The sequence below is a fragment of the Zootermopsis nevadensis genome, unplaced genomic scaffold (genome assembly GCF_977971745.1).
Source record: "Zootermopsis nevadensis isolate Lab colony 2312 unplaced genomic scaffold, Znev_1.0 Znev_ptg000007l, whole genome shotgun sequence".
NCBI classification, from domain to species: domain Eukaryota; kingdom Metazoa; phylum Arthropoda; class Insecta; order Blattodea; family Termopsidae; genus Zootermopsis; species Zootermopsis nevadensis.
In genome coordinates, this window is record NW_028259139.1 from 10,075,715 (window position 1) to 10,088,154 (window position 12,440).

Below are 12,440 nucleotides of genomic sequence, written 5' to 3' on the forward strand. Positions count from 1 at the left end.
TCGGCCTCTATATCACCAAGTTGCTGCCTGCGTCGCTATCTGCACCAACCGGTCTGTGCAGGTCCGTATCTGCCTCACGTGTTGTCAGCCGCACCTGGGCTTCTCGGAGACGGCACGTCACAGCTGTCATACAGAGACCGGTCAGTGCAGAGCCCAAGTCAGGCACTGACCGCATTCGTCAAGGACACAGAACATCAGTAACAGTCCCAGAGAGACCGGTTCTCCAAAGCATCAGGTGGTGGAATTTTGAGAAATTTAAAAATTTTCAAAAAATCAAAAAATGCTGGAAATTGTCCAAATAGCGCACAAAACCAAAAAAAATTGAAAAATTTCACATTGAAATTGTTTTGAGCGCTTTTTAGACAATTTTCAGTATTTTTTGATATATCTAAAATTTTGAAAAATTTGATATTTTTTAAAAAAATTTCCATGCGATCCATACAAAAACCGGTCTGCACACTCATTCTCTGCCTCACCAAGTCTCTGCAGTAATAAAGTAAAATTTAATCGAAACAATAAGTTAAATTTGTTTTATAATGATACAAAATAATTTAAAATGTCATATATAAACATTACTTATAACAGTACAAAATCTCAAAAAAGAATATTATTTATAAAGTTAAAGAGAGGTTCATACTGCAATAACATACGTGTACATTCTTGTTAAATCTTAGTAAAACTCTTCCATAGCCACGGCAACAAAATGAAAACAAGATACCTTTTACTCAGTTACGGATGTTGTACTCAATATACTTATTCAATGTCACAACCCAAGTCTCTGAGTGCTGCTTTCGCATCAAAATCACAATTCAAACTGTGCACTTTAACGGCAGTTCTTAGAATATCCTCAGCTCCCAGCTTCATAAAAGATTGGCACAAAGTTTTATCATGTGACACCAGATTTCGAACTGCCCAGCTGCCTTGTTTCTGTATCAATGAAACACATTCTAATATATAACTGATAAGCATTAAACATTTATCCGTAATTCAACTTGATATGAAGCTTAAGTGGACATAAAAATTATGAAATGACAAGAAAGTAAAGTGTACAACTTCAGATTTTAGGGATGAGCTACACTGAATGTTGAAACTTATCAAATGTTTGAGTGAACATACAGGTGAGTCAGAAGTATGTTTACAAACATTGTGTGTGTTCCAGGAACAAAAATAATAAAAAATGTCCCTATGAACATGGCATCGCAAATGTTTCATTTTTGAAATAATAGCCAAAAATAAGTTTCAATATATGCATTTATTGCCAAGTATAAGGACGGGGATGTTTCTTTATAACAGATGCTCAAAGGTTGTTCCTCCATTCTCCACATGTGCACGAGCACGACGTACACAAGACTGACTGATTCGTTCGTACACACCAGGGTTTCCTCAAATCACCTGGCATTCATTCTGCACACATTCCTATAGGTCATATTCATTGTTTATGGATGTTGCATAAGCAATGGACTTCAAGTGACCCCACAGATAAAAGTCCAATTTAGTCAGGTCCGGTCACCTCGGTGGCCATGCTACTGGGCCACCACACCCAATCCATCACTGAGGATACTGTTCATTGAGATGATCTCTGACGCGATGGGAGAAGTGTGCTGGGGCTCCGTCGTGCATAAACCACATTTGTCTTCTTGTATTCAGTGGTAAATCTTCAAGAGACGTGGCAAGTGTCTTCTTAAGAATCGCCAATATGAAGGTCTTCTTAGACACGATGGAAGCATGTGTGGACCAATAAGCATGTCGTCAACAATTCCTGCACGAACTTTAACTAAAAATCTTTGCTGGATGCTGGATTCACTTTGATATAAAGTCAATTCATTGAAACTTATTTTTGGCTATTATTTCAAAAATGAAACATTTGCGACCCCGTGTTCAACAGAACATCCAAGCAAGACAGCGTGCAATTTACTGGGTCTTCAGTGAAGGTGGTTCAATTTTGTATTCAGGAAGAGATGATGATCAACACAGGGGAGGTGTTGGATTAATTTTGAGCAAAGGGATGAAACAAGCTTTGATTGAATGGCTCCCAATATCAAAATGGCTAATGATAGGAAGATTTAAAACAAAAGTAAGAAATTTAACAGTCATACAATGTTACGCACCTACAGAGGTAGCAGATGAAGAAGATAAAGATGCCTTCTATCAAAGATTAAATGAAACACTAGAGAGAACAAAAAGAAAAGATGTAATTATATTAATGGGAGACTTAAATGCACAGAATGGATCAGCTAATAAAGGAATGGAACATGTTTTGGGGAAGGAATCATGAATAATAATGGAGAACGTTTTGCAGAACTTTGTAGTAACTACAACCTTGTAATAGGTGGATCCCTTTTTTCTGCATAAGAGATATCATAAAATATCTTGGTTGTCACCAGACAAGAAAGTGAAAAATCAAATTGATCACTTAGCAATAAATATAACTTGGAGGAGCTCTGTCCTCGAAGTTAGGAATAAGAGAGGCACAGATGTGGGAAGTGATCGCTACCTGATGGTAGCAGATATTAGGCTGAGAGTTGCAGCGGTAAAATCAAGATTTTTGCGTAGACATATTAATAAACTTAAGAATAAAGAAGTAAAAAATGAATTTCTAGTCACCATTAAAACTTTCATTGATTTTTAGAAAGCCTTTGATAGAGTCAAAAGGGATAAAATATGGAGCACAATGAAATGTTATGGAATACCAGAAAAAATTATTAAAATACTGAAGGAAATGTATAAGGATAATACCTATTAAGTAGAAAATAGTGGAAAACTTTCAGGATCTTTCTCTGTTAACGCAGTTGTCAAACAGGGACGTATTCTATCCCCCATGTTGTTCACATTAGTGACAGACAAAGTGATGAGGAACGTAACTTCACATGCCAAAAGACAGTGGACTTTTACAGAAAGATTACAAGACTTGGATTTTGCGGATGATATATGTTTATTAGCGCAACACTATGAAGAAACGCAAACAAACATCTCTGATCTGAATGAAACAGGAAAAAGATATGGCTAAAAATCAACAGGGAGAAAACTAAACAATTGAGATTAAATAATAAAAAAGTGAATGGGTTAGCCATAGAAGACCATACGATAGAAAAAGTTGAACAGTTTTGCTATCTTGGCATCACTGTGTCCAATACACATGGAACAGACGAAGACATTATAAACAGAATTAAAAAGGCAAAAGGAGCTTTTGCCCAGTCAAAATCTGTTTCGAAATCAAACTCATTCTCTCTAAATACTAAATTGAGAATTTTTAATACAAACGTAAAATCTGTCCTATTACGTGGCTGTTAGACCTGGAAAGTCACTAAAGAACTAATGCAAAAATTACAACAGATGTCTAAGGTTTCTTCTAAAAATTAGATGGCCAGAAAATATTTCAAATGAAAACTTGTGGAGAATTACCCATCAAACGAAAATACAACAGATCAAGGAAAGGAAATGGAAGAGGATGAGAGTGTTTCAAATCAAGTGTTGGACTGGAACCCCCAAGGGGTACCAAAAAGAGGAAGACCGAGGATTACGTGGCGGAGATCTATTGAAAAGAAAGCAAGATCACAGGGGAAAAGTTGGAAGGAAATAAAGGCACTCGCCAACAACTGAGTGAGGTGGAGGAGCTTTATATCAGCCCTATGTTCCCAAGAAGAATAAAAGGAATAAACTAACTAACTCAGTATTTTCCAACTGAGCAGGTAAAATGGGTTAAAGAGCATCAAGTGGTAAAATTACTGAATGATTAATTTTAAAGGATATGGAATGAAGTGGTTGTGGCAAATTTTAAAGTACTATCTCAGCATTTCCCTGGGAGGACTGATGACATTCAAGAAAAACTTCAGTCTGGATAACTAGTGTCTGGGCTAATATATAAACCTAGGAGCACCTGAATATAAAATATAAATACTGACCATTTAACCACAATGTTCAGTGGTAGCATGTTGCCATGAGACAGACATGCCAGCGTAGAAGCAACAAAAAATAATTTTGGTGCCTTAACAGTAGTGCAATTGTTCTACATACATAAGAGTAAGGTGTTACATTACTCACCGTTTCTTCATATACGTAGGGCATCAAAAAGTTCCCGGAATTCCCATTTTAGAAAAGTACGCAGGACCCGACGTTTCTCACAAAGATTGTCACTGGTGATCAGTCATGGGTTTTCGCTTACAACCCGGAGATGAAGATGCAGTCATCCGAGTGGCACACAGCGTCGTCTCCCCAACCAAAGAAATCATGCCTCCAAGGAAAAAGTGATGCTCATGGCATTCTTTGACATCGATGGTGTGGTGCACCATGAATTCGTACCGCCTGGACAGACTGTTATGGGTCATTTCTAAGTGCAAGTGTTGCAGAGGTTGCGCGAAGCAGTTCGGAGGAATCGGCACGACAAGTGGCAGGGTGGGTGGTTTCTGCATCACGATAATGCACCGAGCCACACATCGCTAGTTGTGCAGCAATTCCTTGCTGAGAAAAGCATTCCCATCATCACCAAACCACCATACTCTCCGGATCTCGCTCCGAGTGACTTCTGGCTGTTCCCTACTCTGAAAGTGGGTCTCAAGGGGACACGTTTCGCAACCATGGAGGACATCAAATCGAATGCGACGGCCGAACTCCGGAAGATTCCAAACGAAGCCTTCCGCCAACAATGGCAGGATCGATGGAGCAAGTGTGTGCGCGCGCAAGGGTCCTACTTTGAAGGTGATTATGTATGTGTTGCCATATGTCCTACCATTACAGTGCTATACCACAATTCCGGGAAGTTTTTGACTTCCCCTCGTATATATTCACTGTGTTAGTGTTAGAATGTAATGTAAAAGTGGTCCCTGTAACTACATAAGACACCATTGTGATGTATGGGGGTTTAGGTACAGCTTGAGACAGATTTAATGAAAATGCTGCTGGGCCTAATTAATACCATCAGATTATAGATTAACAAAGCAATAAAATAGCATGAATTTCATGAAATTATTAATGATAATGGGGGGTGAGATTAGCAGAACTTTGACAAAGGGACACAACTGGTAACAAACCTGCACAGAAGAATCTTCTGCATGAATCTTCATGCCTTGCAAAATAACGTCTGGGGCACCGGCAGCACACAGAGCTTTGCTGTTAACTGGATTTCGCAAACTTAGGGCAGCTATTGCGGCACAGCCTGCACCCACAAGTCTAGCAGATGACTACAATCAGAACAAAGGATGTTATAGAATCAGGTATCAGAAAGAAAATGGATCAACTTCACAAAATGAGAGACACATATAGGAACAGATATAAAATTTATATCTTAATTGCGTCATGTTTGTGTTATATCAATACATATATTTATTTTTCCAGTCTATACACAAAACTTGTTTTAAAATAATGTTGTTTAAAATTTTATAACATTTACAATATAAATTGCATTATGTTATATTTTATGGCGCTTTTCTGTGTCGTATAATATTACATCTATCACAGCGCTTTTGATTTTGACGACATGTTTCGATGTTTACCACATCATCTTCAGGCTTATCAATTCATACATTTTTAAAAACTATTGTACATTGAACTCTGTTGCAGTTTATCGTCTCTCGATATCAGACGTCCAATACATCACAATACAACCTGATAATGAACATCAAAATGCATACTCCAAATCAAGATGAAGACTGAAAATTAAAAATCAATAAATGCAATGCACAAAAATGTACAATAGTTTTTAAAAATGTATGAATTGATAAGCCTGAAGATGATGTGGTAAACATCGAAACATGTCGTCAAAATCAAAAGCGCTGTGATAGATGTAATATTATACGACTCGTTTGCTTCTATCACTGGATATGTGAAAAGATATTAAGACAAAAGGAAACACATAACGTAGAACAAAACATGGTAATACCTTAAATGAGGGATTCTCAAAACTTCTCCGAGCATACAAGAGGCATATTTGTCTTTTCATAGCTCAGAAGGTCATACATGACAGTTTGTTGAAACGTCAAAACAGTGCATTTGAAATGTAGATTCACATATTGAGTCTACACAAGTCATTTTCTTTAAAAAAATCAGTCATTAGTGGGACATTTTGAGCAGATTATTGAGTAAATTGTGGACCTATTTGCAACAGTTGGGCTAATTTGATAGCTTCTTGTAATAAATGGCCATGGTGTTTAAAAAAACTGTCAATATTTATAACATTACAGCCTGCAAGTCTATAAGAAAGGCCAACTGTAGTTCTAGATCTGGAAATGGTTAATAATACATTCTAAAGGTTTTCTGAATGTCTAATATCATTATGTGACAATTTTCTATCGACGTTATCCATTGTCGGAATAAAACATATATATGACCTTGAAATTCTGAAGTTGGTCTTTAGACACACACTAAACCAGGCTTAATAACAATAGGCCCCCATAGAGTAGATCTCATTTACTTCTACCTTGAAATGTCAACACATATTTTGTATTCTGATAATGCATAAATACATAGACAATTTTCCCATAATTTATAATTTTAAAACATGTATAAGTCAAAATAAAATAGGGGTAGGAGCGTGGGTATTTATAACATACCTCATGCCGATGCATTGCTGATATAATTAGAGGTGCAATACCTTGCTTCACTATTCGCGCCTTTACATCATCATTACCGGCAAGCCCCTTCACCAGATTTAAGCACAGCCTGTTGAGCTTCTGAAATAATGACAGTAAATAATGTAAGATTTGAGGTTTTCACAGCGGTGAGTATGAAGATTTCTGTCTTCTGGGTTGTTGCGCCATGTAGTCTTGTCAATGTTTACCAACGTTTCAGAGGTCATACTGCCTCCGTCATCAGGGCGATGACAATAAACAAATTAAAAACAGTATGTGCATAACAATTCCTGCACTTCTGCCAGAATTTGACCCCTGTGAATGGATTTCCCTTCTGCACATAAACAGAAACCAAGATAACCACTGTAACCAAGGTGAATGTCTTATGCATTCATGCTGAAGTAAGCTCAGGTAATATATATTCTCTTATGAAAAGTGCCTGTTAAAATTATCTTATCTAAATGAAAAATGAAATGGCTTATATTTTTTTTATAAAATTCTCTAATATCAAATTTTATTCATACATTCGATGGATCCATAAGACAGTCAGATGACAATACGATGTGGAAAAAGTCATAATAATAATATAATACATGTTACAAAGTACAATTCATACTATTATATAAATTTGACATAATACAAACAAAGGGTTTGCCTAAAGTAATGATAAGTTACAAATAAATCTACCCATTATATATCGAAGATAAATTATCACTTATTTGTAAACAATAGAAATATGTCGACAGAGCAAAAGGAGCGTGTAATTAAGTATCTTTTTAAAGCTATATTAAATTGTGCCTTTTTATTCATAAGATTTGTGAGACTTGATAGTAGACTGCTGAAAATTTTGATATGCACTCTTCTGAAAACATGAGAGGTTGGCAACTGGTCTATGAAGCTGATTTTTATTCCTTGTGTACAGCGAAATTAGTTTGAAAATGTTCTTGGTTATTTACAATAAAGTTCATTAACGAGAATATGTATTCACAAGGTAGATCTAAGATCTCTAATCTCTTAAATAGACTTCTACATGAATTTCTAGGTTTTACACCAGCCATTAATCTAACAATTTTCTTTTGCAAACTGGTTTATCCATTCTAAAGTTTCTCCATGCATTAAAGTATTACAAATACGATTTACCCATGACTGGAATTAATATGTGTAGCAAATACCATGTCATGAAAGCAGACAGGGGGCATGGAGGTAATATTCCATACACTGTAGACCCCGGCATAAAACAAGAGTCGGTCAAACTGATGTTCCAGAAGCTTCACACCTAATATACCAGAGCCAGTTTGGAAGAGGTGGTAAACAAAGAATATCCTGTCCCTGCTGTAAATCAAATGTTGCTCGTGCAAGAAATACCCACATCCATTTTACTTTATTGCACTATGCCCAATCAATTTACTGTCCCTACATTTGAATTACACATGAAATAACTTCTTTTTACCTCACTGTCAGGACAGTTGACAAAAACGTCCATAATGAATATTATGCCTCCAGCTTCATCAACCATCTGGCAGAATTCGTTTCTCACGATCAATGCTGTCAAGGTGAGAATTACATCACTAACTGTCTCCTTGTCACCTTTAAATTCTGAAAGAAAGAAAAAAAAACTATGTTTCTAAGGAAGATGACTATCGTCTGGAATGATGCACCGTGCAGTTTCATAAAAACTGATCGAAAGCTTATTGCTGCCACATATCTACCAGACTAACATTGCTACATCCCAGAAAAGAGCCATTCTTATACTTACCACTGTGACAATTTAAATAAGGGAAAAGATCAAAAACCAGAACATAAAGTAAGATATAAAAATTGAAACATTACAAAAAAAACCCCAGTGAAATTGAGCTCACATAGCTATGAACATGCAACATATATGAACAAGAGAAGTCCTCTGAGAGCATAAACAATAGGAAAATGAAAATATCTCAGATCCGAGTACGAGATGTACAGAACAAGTCAAGGAAGATAAATCAGATTAATAGAAGAGTGCATACAGACACAAATGAGTGCTTACAGAAATACAGAGATGACACAACACCCCACTGCAAATTGTCAGTGGAAGATGATGTTAAAGATGAAGATACAAACTTACTTTTTAATAAATCTGTCAGTGTACAAAGAATTTCTAGAGCTATATCTCTAGCATGATCGTGAGATTTTCCAAACTGTACTCGAATGTCATCATCCAACACAAGGGCTCTGGCAACACCGCAAACTTGCCTCACTATTACTGGTGCAGTATCACTGTGCAATAAAGTTTTCAATCTTATAAGAATCTTCATTCCAAATAAGTCTTGTCGATTTTGTTCATGTTTGATGCAACACACTTTAGCCCATTCTAAAACTTTCTTTTGTATATCTACATTCTTCTGGTTATCCAAGTAATTAATGATAATTTCACGGCCTCGCTTGTCCAAAAGATCTGGGTTCCCTGACATCAGTGCTGTGACTGTACTGAGCGCTTCGCTTGCAACCTCATTAACTGAATTAAAGCTTTCCAATACATCAATCAACATGCTATAAGCTCCAAGCGATCCGGCAAAAACCTTGTTTGCAATACTCTTGTCGCATTCATCTTTTACAGTTCGTAGCTCTTCAATAATAATCTTCTCTTTCTCAGCAGGTTCCTTCATCAGTTTAGCTATATTATCAAGTGATGAAGTCAATTTGCTTCTGGAGGCATCAGGAATATCACTCATTGCAGCTTCCTTAACTATGTTACTCAAGTCAACACCCTGAAATGATAAAGCACACCGTATATCACATGCCATCAAACAACGCATTTAACATATTTGATGTAGTTGAAAGTAATGGTAGCACTGATACAACCTAGAGCCAGTTCCATTCACCTCAAATCCTTAAATTTATACACTTACATTAGTCCTCGACGCCTTCTCGCTCTTCCTAATTTCCTCTTTCCAAGAAAACTTGTTCACAAAATATCTCCTACGTCAATCATACATTTGGTCATACCTGAGCCTCAAACTGTTGCACTGCGTCTTGAACTGCCTCTTCTGGACTCATGTCAAATTCTTCCATATTCTCCTTGACAACTTCGTCAAAAGTTTCTTGACTTACAACTCGTACCATTGTGTAATATTTTAGTACTTAATGAACTACAACTAAGCTATAATAACGTTCACAGAAGAACTTCTGACATAACCTCGCTTTACAACCTACGAGAAATGTTTTGAACGTCGGAAGTGTATACGTGATCAGTGTCGCCAACTACAAGGAAAGTCCCCAGAAGTAACCCAGATAAATCCAGTGTATCGCCAACTGTTTTTTCACGTGTGGCTTCTTCCTTTTGTATGCATTCTTCATCCTCCTTGATTTAATCACCTTAATAATATTGGTAAAACGGAAATTATGAGCTCCCACGACATAGACCAAGTACCACACCAACACCTTTAAGTAAAATATAAGAAACTGTCCTGTTCTTAACTGACTCCTCTTCCCACGCCTGTGCCTCAGGCCGTATTCTTAACAATCAATTAATTTTTTAGACCGCATATAAAAAAATGTTTTGTACTTGCGTAAATATTATTATTTTATACAAAACAAGCTTAGTTATGCAGGCAAAAACTAATCGGTCATTTGACGAAAAGCCAGTAAATTAAAAAACAAAACCAACTGAATTATCGCAGTGACTTTCATACCATGTTGGCGTGACTGAATTACTGCTGTAATTTATACGAATGCGATCAATGGGAGGGTCCATAAGGTGTTAATCGTTCATGCTAAAGTGAGAACAATATCAAAAAACTGGGGAATGAGGGTAGTTAAAATAAAGAACGTTTTATTTATTTTAAGTTTATTAATTTACCTTGTAAAGGATAATTCAGATCTCACAAAATACCAGACATGGTTAAAAAGTTTGAGATTTCTGTAAAATATTGATGGCGTCACACGCTGATTTACCCAAGGCCCCAGACACCATACAGATGAACCTGGCTGGAGTGATTAAATCAAGAAAGATTACATGGACATTAAATGTAGACTGCATAAGGGAAGCAAAAATACAAAAATATGTATTTCAGAGGGCAACACTTGGAAGTGTTACAGGCAGATTGGAAGCTAATAGAAAGGATCATAAGGAAAGTGGATTATGAAAGCAACAGGACTGAGCTAGTTCAGCATAGACGTGATTGGTGGGGATTTGTGAACATATTAATGACTTTGATTCATTAATAATCAATTATGTTAGAGAAACTTTACAACAGAGCTCATTTTTGTAGAATAACAAATGAGGGAGAGATGGTGAGGAGGGACATTGGAAGATAATGTTATTAAACAAGGAGCAGTAAAAGTCATGTTAACAATATGAATGTAGTATGTAGAGGTAATGTTCCACCTATTCTTAATCTCAGTATTAGGCAAAAGTTAAGTGTTCAGCTTTATATTCTGGCCTCATGTACTTTGAGGTAAACAGTCTTGTTAAACAGATCCTAGAGTTGTCCTGGATTTAATAATGAAAAAGTTCTGTCTTCCAGCTAGGAATAATGTAAAGGTGAAGTTATGAGTTGTGTTCAGGGCTGACCACAAAATATCTGGTTCTCTTGGACCAGCCAAATACAATCATACTGAAATGAATATATATAAGGATGAGGCACAGTGGAGATGTAGGTCAACTGCAAAACCCTGGACCAGCTGCTTATATGCCAGGATTCATATCTGGCAGGCCTGTGCCACAGTTCCTCATTTGGAGCCAGACATGCTGAAAGTTCACCCCCTGTCATCCTGGAAGAAGATAACTTTTAATAATAATTTTTGGGATATTCAAAACTTATCGTTTGATTCAAGTTTCTGTGCGTTGTTGCTCACAATGCAACTTTGTATGTGTTTAAAGCATTTGTTGACAATTGTTTTCGTTATGAAAATTAGGAGCATGAAAGAAGATAAACATTAAAATGTGTTAGTCTACACAGATACTTAAATTTCATTTATAAATCAACATTTTGATTAGAGAAAAGTATATGTGATACATGACAATTCTTTGGTGCCTGGTATTAAGTTTTTAACTAAAATATAATTCCTATTGACTTCAGTTCCTCTTACCAGGGACATAATATGGTATTATAAATGTAATAATTTTAGTATAATAAATAAATAAAAGTGTTTCGTATGCTATAGTAAGAACTTCAAATGTGTATGTGTGGTAAACCGCAACACATAACCTTCATTGAAGTCATTTTTATGCAAAATGCAAATGCTTTTCAGTTTTCAGTTACAATTAACGTTTATTATCCATGCCTCATGGCTCACTCATGATTCAGAATAGATGTAAATCCCTGTAATATGAGGCAACCACCACCACTTTTAACTCCAGCGTTAATGATTCGGCACTATGGTAATGTTATGCGTAACCATATGGACTGCATGAAAGCCGTGATGCAAGGTCAATGAATGTTAAACAGATCAATGACAATTTTAAAAATGAATACTTGCACAAACTACAAGATATTTTACGTGTATAGCTATTTCAAAATATAAAATATTATTATAAAACTATGTTCTATATGCTTTTAATGCTTCAGATTTTCTTGTATCATTAATACAGTGTGTTTATGGATAGAGTTGAATGCAGTTCTCACTTCCGAGCTCGTGGCGGGAACTGTTGATTTTCTTGTTTTTATGACTGTTATCGGGAAAATCTAATAGCACTTTGTAGTGAGTTCTGCGGCTCTCTCTCGGGCCCAGGAAGAAATATTTGCTTTTAAATTTATCAATGAATGCATTATGGAAAGGAAATATATGTTTATCTGAGGAACCCGTACAGAATTTGGATTGTAGTCTCGCAAATTATAATATCGTGTAGACTTGTAGGTGGTAAACGACGTTTTGGAAGAACCTATCCCCTACATCTTT

General features: G+C 36.2%; 1 protein-coding gene across 3 annotated transcripts; it reads right to left on the bottom strand.

The window, feature by feature from the left end:
• Positions 1–516: 516 nt before the first annotated feature.
• LOC110826801 (armadillo repeat-containing protein 6 homolog) lies at positions 517–11,995 on the bottom strand. 3 transcript variants are annotated; one of them, XM_022057809.2, is made up of 7 exons: positions 9,546–10,185; positions 8,665–9,307; positions 8,014–8,159; positions 6,546–6,665; positions 5,028–5,177; positions 2,109–2,167; positions 790–927 (listed from the first exon to the last, which is right to left on the bottom strand). In XM_022057809.2, the coding sequence occupies exons 1-6, from the start codon at positions 9,660–9,662 to the stop codon at positions 2,156–2,158; spliced, it is 1,188 nt and encodes a 395-aa protein (XP_021913501.1). In that variant the 5' UTR covers positions 9,663–10,185; the 3' UTR covers positions 790–927; positions 2,109–2,155. The 3 variants fall into 3 exon arrangements, with proteins under 3 accessions (XP_021913499.1, XP_021913498.1, XP_021913501.1); XM_022057807.2 differs by lacking the exons at positions 2,109–2,167; positions 9,546–10,185 and adding an exon at positions 10,399–11,995 and having other exon boundaries at positions 517–927; XM_022057806.2 differs by lacking the exon at positions 2,109–2,167 and having other exon boundaries at positions 517–927; positions 9,546–10,160.
• Positions 11,996–12,440: the final 445 nt, after the last annotated feature.

Excerpts from the sequence above, each read along its gene's own strand:
- LOC110826801 (XM_022057806.2), bottom strand. The coding sequence starts at position 9,662 with ATGGTACGAGTTGTAAGTCAAGAAACTTTTGACGAAGTTGTCAAGGAG. Across the intron at positions 8,160-8,664 it reads ACTGACAGATTTATTAAAAA|AATTTAAAGGTGACAAGGAG; the intron begins GTAAGTTTGTAT and ends TCTTTCTTTCAG. Across the intron at positions 6,666-8,013 it reads TCAACTGTCCTGACAGTGAG|AAGCTCAACAGGCTGTGCTT; the intron begins GTAAAAAGAAGT and ends TCATTATTTCAG.